This window comes from Sapajus apella, unplaced genomic scaffold (genome assembly GCF_009761245.1).
Source record: "Sapajus apella isolate SASKATOON/1434 unplaced genomic scaffold, GSC_monkey_1.0 scaffold55, whole genome shotgun sequence".
NCBI lineage: Eukaryota > Metazoa > Chordata > Mammalia > Primates > Cebidae > Sapajus > Sapajus apella.
Genome location: NW_022436995.1, coordinates 3,494,776 through 3,513,507, shown reverse-complemented (window position 1 = coordinate 3,513,507; position 18,732 = coordinate 3,494,776). Strand labels below are relative to the sequence as shown.

General features: G+C 35.4%; 1 protein-coding gene across 3 annotated transcripts in view; it reads left to right on the top strand.

Annotated features, from left to right (window-relative positions):
* Positions 1–18,732, top strand: part of MDGA2 (MAM domain containing glycosylphosphatidylinositol anchor 2) — an 863,364-nt gene that overhangs the window by 376,892 nt on the left and 467,740 nt on the right. For 2 of the 3 annotated variants that reach the window (XM_032244515.1, XM_032244514.1), the window contains exon 2: positions 13,186–13,325. In XM_032244515.1, coding sequence (XP_032100406.1) covers positions 13,186–13,325 — 140 coding nt within the window. Of the gene's footprint in view, positions 1–13,183; positions 13,326–18,732 lie in introns of those variants that run through there. The other variant, XM_032244516.1, reaches the window with a different exon arrangement.

The following is an 18,732-nucleotide window of genomic DNA, read 5'->3' as shown; positions in this document are numbered from 1 at the left end:
TATGGATTTTTCACATTTTATTAATCCAGTACTTTATTGCTTGATATTTATAATTTTAGCTATCATTTGAAAACTAAAACCACTTTAATGATTATATTTGTTCATACCTTTTCCCTCTTGTATGATTATCTCTATTACCACTTTTTTTTTTTTTTTTTTTTTTTGAGGTAGAATCTTGCTGCCACCCAAGTTGGAGTGCGATGGTGCAATTACAGCTTAATGCTGCCTCAATCTTCTGGGCTCAAGGGACCCTCCCACCTAAGCCTCCCAAGTAGCAAGGGCTACAGGCTCATGCCACCATACCCAGCTACTTTTTTTTTTCTTTTGTAGAGATGATGCTATGTTGTGCAGGGTGGTCTCAAACTCCTGGCTTTAAGTTATCTGCCTGCCTCAATTTTCAAAAGTCCACGATTACAGGCATGAGCCACTGTGCCCAATTATGTTTTTTGAAAAAAAATTTTGAGAACATCTTTTTAGAGAACTCCTATGTGTACGTACTATCTGTACATGTATGTAGCTTACATATAAATTAGAAATTATTAATGGTGTATACTTGCTGCCAGCTCACTATGGGTGGAACATGGTTCCATTAAGCATTAATGATCACATCCTTATGAAATCCTTTATGGAAGATTAAATTATTAATCAACTTTACAGATACAGAAACAGAGGTCAACAGAAAGGTCAAACCATTTGCCCAATATGACATAATGTCAGAGTGAGTACTTGAACCTGGACACCTGGGTTTAGAGGGTTTGCTGAAAACCATACTAATTACTCAATCTCTATACAATCCACGCTCTTCTCAAACTATGTTTTTAAACATCATATGATGTCAATATTTTTCTATGCCAATGTAATATTTGGAGTTACAAATACATGTTTTTCCATATATCCTGTTATTGACAGTTTTTCCCAATATAAATATTGCAGTGGGAACACTTGTATATGTATCTTTTGGCAATTTGTCTTCTTACAGTAATTTTTTTAGAAGCGGGCCAAAAGTTAAGTATATTTCACATTTGGATCAACATTGACAAACTGCTTCCCCCCACAACTGCACCCACTCCATCCAGTGAGTATGGAGATGTTTCCTCACAGTTACTCCAGCATTAAGAGCAATCAATTTATTATTTTACTTATTACATTTACTAATATCTTAGGCAAAAATGAATTATTAAATTATGTAATTTTTTAAAAAAATTATTTCAATAGAACAACATTGAACATCTATAGGCCACTTGATTTTGAAAGTACATTTTGAGCTGGGTTCGTGGTGGCTAGTGCCTGTAATCTCTGGTTACAAGGAGACAGAGGCAGGAGAGTTGCTGGAGCTCAAGTGTTTGAGACTGGCCTGGGTAATAACAATGAGACCTCAGCTCTCGAAAATAAAAAGAAAGAAATTAGCCAGTCTCAGTGGCTTCTGCCTGTGTTCTCAGCTATTTGGGAGGCTAAGGTGGGAGGATTGCTTGAGCCTGGGAGGTTAAGGCTGCAGTGAGCCAAGAAAGCACCACTCCACTCCAGCCTGGGTTACAGAGCCAGATCCTATCTTATTTTAAAAAATAAAAAGGCAGTACATTTTAATGGCACTGATCCATGTGTTTTACAACTTAGATCAGTAAAAGTCTATATAGCTTATTTGGTTTGACCTCTAAAAAAATCTTGATCTCATCACTTCTCCAGGGTTAAAATATAATAATTTCCAAGATAACATGTAAAATTAAAGTTGTGCAAATTGTCTTGTGAGAATCTAAGCAAAACAGTTTTACATTGAACAATGACGGAGTATGGCTACAAGTAATGCTTACTTTTTAATGTATTAATATTTCTTCATTTGTTTAAAAATTGCAGAGAAATATTAATTAGCAGTTTGTATTAGAGAAAATAGATTTCATATATATATAAAATCAAATTTTAAAATCTAGTACATTTCATTGTTATGAATCACTTATTTGATTTTTTATTATTATTAAGAATCTAAGGTTCCGTGTTAGGCCAGGATGGCTCATGCCTGGAATTCCAGAACTTTGGGAGGCAGAGGTGGGAGGATTGTGTGAGGCAGGGAATTTAAGACAAGACTGGGCAACATAGAAATACCATATCTCTGCAAAAAAAAAACCCTTAAACAATTAGCTGGGCATAGGGGCATGACCTTGTAATCCTAGAGATTCTGGAGGCTGAGATGGGAAGATCCCTTGAGCCCAGAAGTTTAGAGGTTACAGTGATTTGTGATGGTGCCACTGCACTCCAGCCTGGGTGACAGAGTGAGATCTTACCTTAAAAAACAAAAAGGACTGTCATGGCAATACAGATTTCCTGTTTATTTAACAAACTCTTACATTATTAATGACAGTCATGACAGTTCTTAGAAGAGGTGCTATGAATTTACTTAAGAGAATGAAGTATATTCTCTTTACCACTGAGAGTGGGGTCTTGCTCTGTGGCAAGCCAAAATGGTACAAGTGCTGTGGAGAGGCCAGAGTGAGAGACTCAGCCCTGGGAGTCTAAGGTTACAGGTAATCTTGAGGATGGTAGATATGAGAAGGTTCCTGAGAAATGACATGCCACATTGCTACATATGTGAATCACTGAGATACATACTTACAAAGCTAATTTCAGAACTCCGTCCTCAAGTAAATGCAAATTGAATTGTTTGAGCAGAAATTTTGGATAATTCAGCTCATATATATTTCTATGAGATTGTCAAAGCCTAATATTTTAAAAATTAGGAGCTGAATGGTAATATGTACAAATAATTGCTTATGTATCACATTGTATGGTTTAGACAAATGCTTTTACTTTGGACTTTTGTGGTACCAATTAGCTTAATAAGAGTATCTTTTTTTTTAATCGGTGTATAAATGATATATAATTCTTTTTCTATATTCTTTTCTTTCTCCCCAAATCCCCAAAGACACACAGGGATGTCTAGACTTTTAAAAATGGGAATGCAGCAGGGAAAATGAAATTTTATATACATATATATATATATATATATATATATATCACAAAATATGTTTCTACCATAAGGCAGAATTGGCATAAAAGTAAGCTTTGTCAATTCACTAACTTTCACTGAGGATATTAATTTTGTTCAAATGGAAATAAAAAACACATGATTTTCAGGGTTTTAGAGAGGACTATATATTATCAAAAATAATATGCATTACTCAGGTGCTTGGTATTTACTAAGTTTGCAATCCACGAGAGTATTGCCCCAGTGGAATCTGAATCATTCCCACCAATGGTAACTGCTCTTCTGCCTTGTGTAGAAGGAGAAAAGAGCCAGACTTGGGGTGTGTGCCATTATCTCACTGATCCCTCCCTCCTGGGATCCAAGATCGATTTTTGACATACTAAGAAATTTGTCGTTGGGGCTAGTCATAGGCAGTGGCAGTGATTTCTCAATGGAGAAAAACACTGGGGACATGGCAGACCAGATCCTCAAAATTATTCGCCTACTGTTCCTACTTTTGGAAAAGCAAATTGAAGTTTTCGTTTTTGTCATATTTCATAGTAAATTTCATTTGTTTTCTTGATGAGTTAGGCTGGAAGAAATAACGGCTCTCTCTAAATACCCAGTTTGTGCTTAAGGTTGGAACACAATGATAAGACTAATTTCATTTTGGTTAGTATTTTCTGGGGCTTTGTGGTTGTGTCCAAGAAAACTGAAGAGCCCTTAATTTTAGAGGAGGATTTAAGCATACATTTCAGTCCAGAGAGATTAAAAAATGATGTCATTAGCACTTCTGCCTTTAGGAGTCCTGATCTCTTAAGGTGCTGTGATCAGTTATAAGAGACAAGGAGGATTTGGTTCAAAGAACCTTGACGAGTTCATTGACCATATGATGTATGGCTTCTAGCACTATTAACAGGATGCCCTTTCACAAGTTTGATTTAGAGGGAAAGACCTGATCAAAGATTTTAAGAATTAAATGTGGTCCCTTCCTGCAGTGTTAGAATAGTTTCTCTCCCTCCTTTACTATGTTCTTATATACATTTCAAAACCTATAAAAAATGGTACCATAAAAGCAAGAAGAAAGCTCCCTTGTTTTTGTTTCCGCTTTTTTGTTTGTTTATTTCAAAGTCTATGACCTAGTTGCCAAGATTTCTGGAATAGTTGTGGAGTATTTTGTCTAAAATTTACTGATTAGGTAAATATCTAATTTAACCTTTAATTGGAGACAATTCAAGATATGTCATAGGATCCAACATAAAAATAGGAACTTACATATATAGAATATCACATTCATACCAACGAAGAGGAAAGCTTAGTTCTCCATAATAATTATCCTCAAGTTGGGGTATTCCACTTAGTTTATACAAGTCCTTTGAGCAAAATATGAGATTAGTTAAATATTTGATGGACTCTCAAATATCTTCCAGGTTCAGGTCAAATATTTCTGCTGGGAATTACTAGGCAGAACATAGTGAGGGGCTTAGGATGGGAATAGCTATGTAGAGACAGGGAACATGGATGGTCAATGACTATATGTGACTGCCTAGACTTGGTGGCCCATGGTTCTTGTCTGGCATACTTGTCAGAAGTTGTCAAATGCTGTATTTGAAAAGAATGTTATGAACCTTAGATTCGGTGAAACATTTTTTCTTTTCATCAGTAAAACATGCAAGGGTTTTTGAAGTTTTAGACTTAGATGCTAAAGGGCAAGTCTTCTAGATAAAGAAAGGTATTCCTTATGCAATCTGAAGCTGTAAATGTGAAACTCTTCACAAATTAACAGTTTTAGAATTTGTAGTGCTTTCTTTTAAACAATAGGACAGAGGTCATTTTCTGGAACATAATTCAGAATAATGTTTCGCAATTTTGCATTCAGTTATTTTATGAAGTTAATACTTGTCAAACAAGATTTTACACAGAAAATATGATTGCTTTTTATCATTGTTTTACCATTAGAATTTAAATTACATAGTTGCTTTCTTATTAAAGTTTAATGTAACGGTTTAAAATTAAATTGTTATTGAATGTCATTGCTCTCTTTTGATGACAAACTTTCACCTGTTTTTCAAAATAGTATACCATATACTGCACATAAGCAAGTAATTTGACTTTAAATAACAAATGAAATTAAAATTTAACTTAAATTGAAAGTTTAAAGATTTTTTCCTTAAATTGTTGGTTAACATCAACCTAAAAGACTATGCCAAATTATTTAGCAAAGCTTAATAATTGCCTTCTAAAGCCAGAGGTTTCTGGATTTAATTTTATAGCCTTTGGGTTTTGTAAAGTCTTAGAGTGGTTCAGTTACTTTACAGCAATGCTGACCAACATGTACTAAGGAAATAATAAAAAATATTAAAAACCTTTCATTTTAAAGTTTAGCCTTGATTTATTTAGCCTTTCATTAAAGTCATAGGAGAAAGATATGACCTTCTCTTGACTAAATCAAATATGTCAATAGGATCTCACTACTTTCACTTTACAACTTATCAAATTAAGGACCAAAAAAAAAAAAATTTACCTCTAGTGGACGGGAATACAATGTTAACCAAACATGGTGGTGAGAGGTTGGTAGAAGGAGCAGAGAAATAAGTTCACATTGATGTGGACATTGTAGTTAGTTCAAAATAACCAATGGAGTCAAACAGAGAAAATGATCTGCAGGCCGACTTAAAATAATCTATATGTTGTTTATGTATCAGAATATTTTTCTATTTGGGATTACATAAATGCAAATTACAGGAAGATTTTAACTGTTTTTTGAGGAAATTATTGGACTAGATACACAAGTTGAACATTTGGCTTATGTGCCTGTTTGGATGTATGTTTATGTTCATGGGTTCAGTGAGCATGGCGGTGCGATAAAAGAACAGTCTTTAATGTGTTGCAGTATAGGGCAAGTATGTGACTTCAAAGGTCTTTGCATAGAAGTAAAAGCAGGTAAGCGAGGGCTGAAGGAGAGGCAAAAGATCACAATAATGACCAAAAAAAGAAATAGCAATTTACCGAAGTCGTCTTCTATTTTCCTGCCCTATAATTTTAGAAATAGAAATGATAGCGCAGAGCCAGACTGCAGGGGACTGAGGAGGGCAAAGCACATGCTGAGGGTGCTGTGAGCATGTGTGGTTATTTCTAATCACTAGACAGTAAAGGAAAGATGAGAAGAGGCCTGTTGATGGGAGGATAAATGTTGCTGCTTTGTCTCTGTTTTTTTGTTTGTTTGTTTTTTGCTTTTTTTATGGGACACATTAAGCTGACTAATATGCTGTAGCATATTTAAATGCTGGGAGGATTAGCCTTGATTGTTTTACAGAAAAGATTAAACAGCTTTGAGAGATTCCTTCATATGTGGTCCTGAAGTTGACAAAGTTGAACTTGTAGAAGAATAACAGAAAGTGGGGGGAGGGGAAGAAAAGAAAGTGGGCTTTTAGAGAAATTTATTTTTCAAGAATGTGGAAGGATACTAGAAATAATATTGTAGTGGCAAGAAGTTGCATTTGTGTTAGAAGTGCAAACATGATGGTTTGTTGTTTCTTATGATGAACGTAATTATTCTTTGCAGTCCTAAAATCCTGGTACAATATTGTTGAAATATTTAATTTTTCATTTATTGCTCCTTTTTACAAATGAGTAAGCCTCAATAGCAGTTTTACTATTTGCTTTAAGCTTGGTTTGACCTACTAAGATTTTTTTCCCTAAGTCAAACCACACCTCATTCATCTTTCGACTCCAACTCTCTGCAGCCATAGCTCAGTCAAAATTCGCTAATGCTGCCTTAATTCCCAAAGGCATTGACCTTTTGTCTGTGCTGCTCGTAACTGACAACTCCTTGGTAAGTAATATTTTTGGACAGTCCACTGTGTTCAGCTGTCTCCTCATGTAACTTCTAAAGCATCTCATTTTCTTTGTTCTCCTTCTACCTCTCTGGCTTTATAATCACACTCAGTTTCTTTCTTTAGCTTCTCTAGTTAAGAATACATATTTATCATAGTTCTATTATTACTCAGTTGCTCACTCTGCATGCTCTTCTACAGAACTCTCCTCTATTCTACGCTGTCAGCCATCGGCTACCATTGAAAGCTCCAAAATTTAATGTTCAGCAACAAATTGTCAACTATCGGTGAGCTCACCATCAGCATCCAAAACTGAATTCTTCATCTTTATCTTCAAATCTTCATATTTTTTTTTCCTGTCTAATTTTTTTTTTTTTTTTTTTTTGGAGACAGAATCTCTCTTTCTCACCTAGGCTGGAGTGCAGAGGCATGATTTCGGCTCACTGCAACATCTGCCTCCCAGGTTCAAGTGATTCTCCTGCCTTGGTCTCCCAAGTAGCTGGGACTACAGGCCCCTTTCACCACCCCTGGCTAATTTTAATATTTTCAGTAGAGATGGTTGGCAAGGGTGGTCTCAAAGTCCTAACCTCAGATGTTCTGCCTGCCTTGGCCTCCCAAAGTGCTGGGATTACAGGCATTTGCCATCACAGCCAGCCCTGTCTAATTTTTTAATAATAAAGCATGTAATGTAACTAGGCTAATGAGGAAGATGATAGGCAATTGCACTGTCAACAACACTAGGAGTAATTATGGACTAGGACTGTATGCCCAAAAAAGACATAAAAACCAGTTTAGAATGTCATTGTGAAAAAGGTAGTTGGAGGAGATCTCATGTAATATCTTAAACCAGAAACTCAGGTTGGAAAGAAAAGAAGAATGAAAGCCACCATATGCTAGAAGTACTACGCATGTGCTACATTGAACATTTTGAAATAAGCAGAAGAAACCATTCATTGGCAATGCAGATTAGCTATGTGTAACATGTTGTGGAAAACTGAGGAGTGTTTTATGAAAGGAAATGATCACTTAATGGAAAGCTGGGAGGAAAGTTTGATTATTGTGATGTTTACTTCATAAGCAAAATTGAATGACAGCTAAGAGAATGGTGCAAGTAATACACACTGACTCTGGCCATGTCAGAACAGTAAGGTGTAGACTGTCTCTATCTGTCTCTCTCTCTCTCCCTTTTCCTCTTTTTCCCTGTGTCTGTCTCCATAGAATCTATAGTGCATGAATAATGCTGGCACGGAACGGTTTACTGAGCTGTTCACTCGAGCTTCCAGGAGAGGGACCAGTGAACATCCTTTTCTCCACACTGCTTAACTAAACAGATCTGTTACCTGAACCAAGAATTTAAGTTACATTGATCTAGCATAGAAGAGTAGCAACATGCTAGTGGCAACTTGAATTCCCAGAGAAGAGCTGCATGAAGGATTTGAGGGATTTAACTAAAGAACCAGGCTCTTACTTGGAGCTCTTAGAAGAGAGAAAGCTCCTAATACCAAAACCATAAATGTCTAATAGCAGCATGTTTCTCAGGAACCATCCCCATTACTGCGAAAAAGCTTCCTCATCAAAAACATTTCTTATCTAATCTCTCATGCCAACAACACTCCACTTTCCATGATTTGGGCTCAGAGCCCCTCATCTCAAACTTCTAGCTGTAGGTAACATGAGTTCCATGGCCCCAAGAAACTATCTTCTATTAAACAATTGTCATCTTTCACCTAGTCGGGATATAAACTTCAGTGTCATCTTAACTTTTTCCCTCATCCTCCGATTCAGTTAATCATCTTGTCCTATCTAACAAAACCTCTAAATTGCATCTCTCCCCCGATGTCCATTCCCAGGCCTATCCAGTGTCTCTCCTGTGTCTGAGACATAATGGTAAGCTGATAAGGCTGTACAGTGTCAACATATGGAGTAAATTATAAGCTACAGGGGACACATTTTAATATGGTTATTTCAGAAACACAAATGGACGCTGGCATATTACAAGGGCTTTGAAGACACTGTTTTCTCTCTCTGAAATCTCCTTCCTCTTTTGCTCCCAAGAGCATCTTCCAAACTTAGGTTAAATGTCTCTGACTTTGTGAAACCTGTTAGATTCCCCAGGCAGATTTAGCCATCCTCTGCTTTGTCTTGGATTAGTACTTTTCGTTTTCTTCTATTAAAGTATCTATCCTGTTCAACTATAATATAATTTTAAATAAATTAGACAACCCAGTAGGCTGTAAACCTTTAGCAGGTGCAGCTCATGGCATTAATCATCATATCTCTAGCACATAGTCTCATGCGTACTATAGCAGTTGCTCAATAAATATATTCTTGAAAGCCTATATATGAGATGAAAGGATTAAAATGACCCTGGTTGTTGCAATTGTAGAATTGTTTATTTGTATTCTTTCTCCAGAGTGAATTTGGTTTAACTTTCAAAAGTATATTCTAACAAGATAAAAGGATGTTTCTCTTTTGCCCTTTTAGGCTGACCTCTTCAACCCAAAGCCAAAATGTCCTCGGATTAAGACAGTTGATAGGATTAGTGTTAGGAAAGATTTCACATAATGAGATTTGGTTAACTTCAAGGATATTTGGATGAATATGAGTCTCATGCAATATTTTAACATTGTAATTCATTGCTGACTCTACAGGGCAAAGGAGATCATAACCCTTAGTCCAATTTAAGAATGATGAATTGAGGGTTTTTTTTTTTTTTTTTTTTTTTACCAGCAAGGCAGAGGATCAGAGAGGTCTTGTTTCAGATAGAAAATTGCAAATTGCATTTACATTTAAAGTAAGCAAATGCACTGCCATAATAGTTGATATTTTACCAAAGTAAGAAGTTGATATCATTATAGTGATAGTTGCTAAAATAGAAACTAAAAATCAATTAGTAAACAAATAACTGCTCTGTGTTGTGAATTGTGTGATAAGAAGATGATGCCAAGTACGATGCTCACTCTGGAACTGAGACGCTTAATATCATGTTTGAATGTTAAGAGAAAGGAAAATCACTCAGCAATAAATACATATCTCCTGGAAAAAAAGAGAAGAAAATAATTGCCAAGAAGGTATCAGGAACATGGGTCCAATTGTCAATATGGGAATCTTAGACGGGACAACATCATAAGCAAAGACACTTACAATCTCAGGGTTCTTTACATTCTCACTGAGGATAGCCTGATATTACAGAGAAATGGGACTTCTGGTTGGATGGTAAGAATGAGGACCCTTGATAGAGGGCCTAAATGCTACCCATGTACAGCCATTAGGACTCTATGAAATGTCATAGGGAGACATTGTAGGTTCTTAAGCAGAAAAACAACAGAATGTAAATAGAAATTTCAGAATACTATTTTCACCATTATGGGATATCATGGATTTGGCAGGTACTGGAGGTAGGATGATAAGCTGGAACAACATTCTCTTGCTAAGCTTGATTAAGTTTGGAGCAGTTCTACTTACATTCTTAATCTAGTTATGGTGCTCTATCTGCTTTATGAACAGATTGGTTTTTATATTCCTACCCTGGTCTAGGTCTAGGTCTGGGTCTTGTTTGGGAGTTTTTAGAGCACTAATTTATGGCAGACATAGTTTTAATAGAGAGCATGAAGCAGTGAAAAGAACAGTAGGCCAGTGACTTTGGCCTCATTTAGCCACGTCCAGCACAGGATTGTGACAAAGCCATTTGAGGTCCTCAGGCTTTTCTTTCCTACTCTGGAAATAAGACCACTGATCTGTATGAGCTCTAATGCCCTTCAAGTGAGCTTTGTGCAAAGAAAAGAATTAAGGGAAGCTTCCAAAATAGTCTCCGTATCGTTGAGCAACTAAAATATTGAGCACATATTTTAGTGAATACTAAGAGGAAGACAACTTCCACACTTAAAATTTGATGGAATATTCCATCCTCCTACAGGATAGGTAGTAGGTTCATGATGACTGCAGTATGCAGGCAATTACCTTTTCCAAGAATGTGTTATAATATAGAAGAAAATAGCCGAAAATTAACCCCTGTAAATGTCACGGTGTGCTTACTGTATAATTTAAGTGGTTTAAATAAAGCTACTTATTTGCATAATGACGTTTTTGAAAGATATATCTTAAAAATAACAATACTATGCATTGATTTGAAATTAAAAATAAAAAGTGTAAATTAGTCTGGAAAAGGTGTCATGTCACTATATAATTAGATATATTAATAAGCATGTGGGCTATCACAAAGCTAAATTTAGCATGGAAATATATTTTAAGAGAATAGCTTTCTATTTTGTATTGAACATTTATTTTATTTTGCAAGAATTTATAAATTTTTATCAGCTTGTTAACCTCTATAATATAGATATGACTATATTAGACAGATGTCGAAAAATAACTACCTCACTAGTATTACTTATCTGAATTGAAGTCCTAATTTGATCACTGCCTGAAATGATTTGTAGGAAACATGGTGTGAAACATCAGAGCACCCAGAGAAACACTAAATATAGGGATTTCTAATGTCATAAAACCAAACAAATTATTACAATGTCTAGACACAGTCTAGAGACATGGTGGAAAATTTTTAATAAATTGATTTTATAGACCAAACTGGACATTTGACGTAAGCATCATTTAATTTTTCAAATCAGTGTAATGATACATAACTGAAAGTATACTTTAAAAAGACGAAGAAAAATAATGTTTTATTCCTTGGAGTAATTTTCTTTAGCCAACAAATATAACACCCAGAATCTAGTCTAAGTAGCTGTGTCATTGTAGCTATATGGATGTTTGGCAAAAATGGAAATTCCTGGGGTTTCCTGCAGATACATCAGGTCTCTGAACACCTCTGAAATGTATATTTTTAACAAGTTCTTGAGAGGTGTTTATTATGCATATTTAATGTAAAGGCCACTTTTCTAGAAGTATTCTTTGGTTCTTAGTCTATTATTTGAAACTTTTACCTGTCATTTTGATGATGGATGTTGGAAAGCAGGGTTCTGAGTTTCAAGGTTGAGTAACAGGATTGTGCTTTGGTATCTAGAAAGAGCTGGACCTAACCATTTGTTTTATTAATCATAAGTGGGCCTTTCCATCTTCCATTTTCTGCCTGTAATTGAGGAAGATAATGAAATATGCCCTGATGTCAGTTATTAAGCTCTATGGGTAGGCTGTGCATTTATGTTATATAAACCAAAATAGTATGTATTGAAAATTATTCTATTTTGCCTTCAAAACACAGATTTTCCTCAGAATGAATTTTTTCATGAGTTGGCCTTATAATTTTTTTTTCTTCCATAGAAACAGCAAATTTGTTTTAAAATTCTATAATATTCATCAACTTTTTAATAAAGAAAACATTCCTAATATGCTGGCACTGGCATTAATTTTTAAGCAATCACAACCTCTGCTAGTAACACTACTGTTTAGGTTGAAGATAGATATCTATCAGGAAATTCTTGAGATCACTGTGGTTTACATGTAGATATAGCCTTTCCACTTGCCTTTAACTGAAATAATCATTTCTCTTTCATTCCCAAATGTATTACAAACAAAAACGTTGAGTTCACAAAAGGAGATTATCTCCAATTTGAAGCTAGTAGCTGTCAATAATTTACTTGATAGCAAGCACCATATCTTATTAGCTAAGTACTTCTCATGACTCACAGAGTTTCCATGCAGTTGTTTCCTAGGATATGTAAGTCAAGGAATGTTAGTTAAATTTAATTGGCCCCGTGGCACTGAAGTAGGAGAAAATTATATTTAGAAATTTGGGCAGCTTTATGTTAATGAAATTTCTTTTGAATCAGAATTTTAGATCCAGGCAACACTGGTTTATTGCCTTCTTCAATGGCTGAATCCAGAATCATACTTTGTTTACATCAATACAGGTGTCTATAAGTATTGTAAATTAAGTTGGTTTTCACTTCCTGAAAACCAGATCATCTTATTCATGAGTTTAACTTTTGGGCTACATGACTTAAGTAATTAATAGATAAATGTCAATGCCTTCAATTCAAATTTCTTTTTCTCTTCCAGTTGTCTTCTTTCTTTTGCACTACACATTTTTGGTACAATATTCCTTATTAAAGTTTGAACTCAGAAAGGAAGGGGTCTTCTCACATTTTAACAATCAAATTTTATCTTGTGGTCTTGTATTGATGGTACTTCCCTGAGGCATCAATGTTCTCCCACTAACTTGTTCCCCTGCAAATGTATTGGTCACTGCTAGATAGATTTGAAGATTTCTTCCAGCAAAATCTTTAATGCCTTGGGGAGGTGTTAAGACTGATGAATCTGACTAATCTGACTATGGTGAAGGCTAATAAGAGCTGCTTCTATAGTCAAGATGGTTCATGAGATCATTTACTTACCTTTTCATGTATTTTGTCTCTCTTCTTCCTGACTCGACAGCGCCTCCCACAGTTCGTATTGTGCACTCAGGCTTGGCCTGTAACATTGAAGAGGAGCGCTACTCTGAAAGGGTCTACACTATCCGGGAAGGAGAAACCCTAGAATTGACTTGTCTAGTGACAGGACATCCACGTCCACAGGTGAGTCCCGAACTGTGACGCTGGAGAAAACATTCTGACTTTTCTCGGAAGTCAACAAGTGTATATTTTAGAATATTTAGCTAAAACTGTGTGTGTGTGTGTGTGTGTGTGTGTGTGTGTGTGTAACTCAAGTGCAAATATATGTGCAATGCTGGACGAGACTGGGGAATTCAGAACATTCAAACTTGAGCTATTCCTGTGTATAACATGAAAAAAGAAATTTTTGTTTTGATATCGTGAGAAATGTAGAAGACACTTCTAAGGAAGCTGTTAAACAGACAGCTACAAAAATATCTCAGTAGGATAACAATTCATGTGGCAATGAGTTTATTTTAAAATGTGGAACATGATTTCATGATGACATAATTGCAACTGAGAGGTATTTGTTCTGAAGAATGTGATGCATGAGGTCACGGGTACTTTTCTTACTCCTAGTCATTTTATTCATAGAAAACCTTGAAAAACAGTCACAGATTCTGTATGCACTCAGGCCTTCAGAATCATCAGCTATAGCTTTCTTCAGCTAATTTAATGAAACAATAAAAATGGAGACTTTAAAAGGGCACTAAAATTACAATGATATATAAAGAAAGCCCAGGTAAGGTGGCTTACACTTATAACCTCAGCACTTTGCAAGGCTGAGTCATGGAGATATCTTGAGGCCAGGAGTTGGAGACCAGCCTGGGTAAAAGGAGGACTGTGTCTCTACAAAAAAAATTTTTTTTAATTAGCCAGGCGTAGTCTCAGCTGCTCTGGAGGCTGACATGGGAGAATCCCTTATGCCCAGAAGGTTAAGGCTGCATCGAGTCATAGTTGCACCAGCACATTCCAGTCTGGGCAACAGAGAGAGACCCTGTCTCAAACAGATAAACAAGAGCAAAACAAACAGATCCCAAAAACAGGACAAAAAACTTGTAGAAACAAACGAAACAGTTACATAGAAGATCATAGATTTAGGCTTTACATATATATGATGCAAAAACCTAATTTGAATGCAGAATATTGGAATGTTTTACTCAGTAATTGATCATTCTTATTGTCAATAACCTGACTACCTCAAAATTCATATTTGTAATTAACACAAGCACTATGGTAGGAGAAGAAGTCTTATTTAGCAGACAAAGTTAGATATTTTAAGTATTGGTCTTACAGGAAAAAAAAAATCCAGCTAACAAAACTACAGAGGAAAAAGTAAAGAGTAATGTGGAGATTTTATGAACTCACCATTTTAACCCTGTTTTTTACTTCTGTAATTCTTAACTTTTACTGAAGGATCCTTAACTCAAGGATCTTTTGATTTAGCATTTTGACCCTGAAATGAAAAAAATAGGAATATGAAGAGTCACAGAATGAAGCATTAAATACATAAGACCTTGGCTAAAACAGAAATGGTAAAGTATGTTCAATAAAACTCGTGCTGTTGGTAAAATGAAAAGAAAAAAAAAAACAAAAGTAATCTAGAAAGAATAATTATTAAAAATTGTTGAAAAAGGAAAACTCATGGTAACTAAAATTTCAAATTATAACATTTGCTATTAACTGAAAATAGATTAATAAAATTCTATTCATGAAATTTACATATATACAATTTGAACCTGGATAATTTGGCTTGACAGAAAAAAATGATTCCAAAAGACAACATACAAGGACAGACTGATGACTGATAATTATTAAATTTTCAAACAGGGAAATAGATATGTAAAGTATTTTCATTTTAAAATTTATACAGAAAACAATGGAAGTCCAGTGAAAATAATATTACCAAAAATTTAAACGATAGACTTAAGATTAACTCAAAATACAGTATTGTTAGAATTTTATTATAATTTTTATTTTGTAGATGTGGAATAGAAATTTCAGAATCAAAAGTTTGAATCTAAACAAGAGGGTCCAAACACATGTAAAAGAAGCCTTAAAGAGCTTTATGAGAGGCAATTTATGGCAAGAGAAGACTCATCAAGGCTCCCATTAGTCCCACACTGAGTGTACTAAACTGACACCTTCTGAACTCCAAGTCGTATTTTAAAATGCAACTTCTTATCCCTGTTTCTAACTCACCCCAGGTGTTGCTCTGCTGCCTCTCTCTCCATCCTCCTGTCTCTTTAATATTGGAAATTTTCCATTTTCTCCATATATTTTCCCTTTTATCATTCACAATCAGTAGCACAATCTTTGACCTCCAGGCAAACCCAACTAAGTTCTGAAATAAAAGAGTAGATCATTGATTTTTTTTCCTTAACAATTCCATTTTTTGGAACCATTTCAATGTGTTTTGGCCCTAAAAAAAATGTATTGTTTTGGTTTCAATATTTTTTTTTTTTTGTAGAGGTAATTAAGGTGTTTGCAGGTGAATCCGTTTCAGCTTATAACGCCAGTTGAAAAATTATCTAGGCCTCTTCATTGTCAACAAAGGCTGACAGAACAGCTGGGGCTTGGCATACAGTCCACAGACTAAAGGGCATGCTGTTGGCAACTGGTCCTGAGGATGATTTTTCTTGGCTGATATCAGAAAGCTGGAATGACTTTCTTGCTTGTCTAATCTGAGTATCATGATAGCTGGAAATGCAGTGGGCAGGAAGACAGAGGTTCTTCATTCACTCATCAGCACATTTCTTAATCTGTTGCCTTTTCCTGAAGCAGTAAGAATCATAAAGATTGTTTATTTCCAAAAGTATTCTAAAGAGTATTTTTTCTAGCCTCTTTAATTTTTTTAATGATATATTGTTTAGTGATGGGTAGTGACCCGAGGGTATTTATGTGTTCAGAGAAAATAAAACAAGTGAAGGAGAGGTCAGTATGATGCAATGGTTAAGAGCATGATGCTAGAATCAGATTGTCTGGATAAAATCCTGGCTCCACCAGGACTAACAGTGTGACCTTGGAAAAGTTCCTTAATCCCCCAGCTTTCTGTGCCTCAGTTTCCTTTATTTGTATATTAGAGATGATAGTTATCTTATAGAATCCTTTTGAGAGTTAAATTTTTATTATGGATATATATACACACACACACACACACACACACATATATATTCTGTGTGTATAAACATACAAATATACATACACAGTCTTGGTACCTAAGCATGTCAGCATGTAATAGAAACATGTTGGCTTTATTATTTTTCAGTAATTTGGGAGCATCAACTCTAAGATCTAGAGTTGAGTGTGTAGGCAGGAAAATAAATAGGTTTTATAAAAGGATTCCTCTGTCCTGCTTTAAATTAGATGCATTTAAATCAATTTTAGCATTTGCTGTGTTTTAATGCTCTGCATAACCTATACATCTCTGTTAATTAGCTTTCTTAGCTTGCAAGGAATAGAACTATGTTCAGACTACCTCATTTAATGAGGGTTTATTAACAAGATACATGAAGAAGTGAGAAAGAAAGAAAGGATTCCTCAGTAAATCTAACAGTCTAGTACAAGCTCTAGATGTCTACAGTTTAGGATTCCGCTACCCTCTTTCTTTCCCTCCCTTCCTTCCTTCCCCGCTTTCCCTCTCTTCCTTTTCCTTCCCCCTTCCCCCCTTTCCATCCCCTTCCCTTCCCTCCTCACATCCCCTTCCCTCCCCACATCCCCTTCCCTTCCTTCCCCTCCCCTCCTTCCTTCTTCCCTCCTCTCTTCCTTCCTGCCTTCCTACCTTCCTCTTCTTCCTTTCTCTCTCAAAATTGTCACATCAATAATTTAAATACATTATAAATATAGTCATCTTGTAAATGATTTAAACAGTAGGATATTTAACATAAATATTTCTCTTCTCCCTGCTGCCTGCCCTCTTTCCTAGAAGCAGATATTAGTTTGGCATATCACCTTTCAATTCTTGTTGAATGCATTTCCTTAGATATAATTATTTTCTCATATGTCTTCACATTAGAAACCCCTTTACCACTCATTTATATATCAAAATATGTTATAGGCTGTTTGTAACAGCCTATACCACTGTTACAAACAATCCAATAAATACTTGTAGGGTATATGTTTGTGTTGTGTGTGTGTGCATCTTTGTGAAATGTGTGGTAGCATTGCTGTAGCATAGCTTCCTTCCTTAAAATGGAATTATTTAGCCAAAGTAGAACAGGACCTTTTACTTGCTTTCTTAACGGGAGTGTATTTTTTTTTTTTTTTTTGGTCGATTTGATGTAAGAAAGTAAATTACACTCGATTGCAGTTTCAATTTGCATTTTAAATCACTAGCCAGTTTGAACATTTTCCCACATGTTTATCAGTCATTTGTACATCTCTGTTTACTGGTTGCTCTTATCTTCTCTTTTCTTACTAGTATGCTGATCATCTTGTAGACTTGTGAAGACAAATATACTACATAAATTAATTCAATTGCTGATAAACATGTTGCCAGTTGCACCTCCCATGGTGTTACTTGTGTTTTAAGATTGTTTAAGACACTTTTGTTCCCAGTTTTTTTTTTTTTTTTTAAGATGATTCGTTTTTGGCTTCTGAATTTTGTAGCTACTTTAGCAAGATTTCCTTATTTAAGATTTTTTTTTCTGACAGCTTATAGTCATTTATATATTTTACAATTTAATCATGAGGAAATTGTTTTGTCCTTAGTGTGAAGTGTTAGTCTAATGTTTTCTCTGTCTCTTTCTTCTCTCTCTTGCCCTTATACAAACAGTATGGTCAGTATTCCACTGGCCAGCTTTGAAATACTATTTTTAGCATTAACAAAATTATATTAGTCTGTGCCTTTCTGTTATTCATTTATGTAACAATTCCATTCTACAGCATACATACACACACACACACACACACACACACACAGAGCGATAGAGACAGAAAGAGAGAGACAGAGAGAGAGAGAGAGACTCTCTGTCATCCAGGCTGGCATTTAGTGGCACTATCTCGGCTCACTGCAACTTCTGCCTCTCTGGTTCAAGTGATTCTCCTGACTCAGTCTCCCAAGTAGCTGGGATTACAGGCACACACCACTACCCCAGCTAATTTTTGTATTTGTAATAGTGACAGGGTTTCTCCATGTTGGCCAGGCTGCTCTCAAACTCACCTGACCTCAGGCGATCTGCCCACCTCAGCCTCCCAAAGTGCTAGGATTAGGCCGTGAGCCACCGCACTCAGCCTATAATACATTTTGATATATAAATGAGCAGATCATTCCTTTATAGTTGTTTTAAAATATTTCCACAATTGACCTCAAACATTTTTTATCTACCCTATGAATTAGAAAATTTTGATTTTCATGTTCTCCACTCAAATAAACGTTGAGATTTTAGTTACATTGCATTATTCTTGTAATGAAGTCATATGTAGAAAGCATGACCAGCTTTTAAAAGGAAGTTCTCAGTAGGAATATTGAACATTTGAAATTTTAATATTTCAGACTTCTCAGGTAGCAATACAGTAAAACTGTAACAGTATACTATGTGGGTCTTTGAAT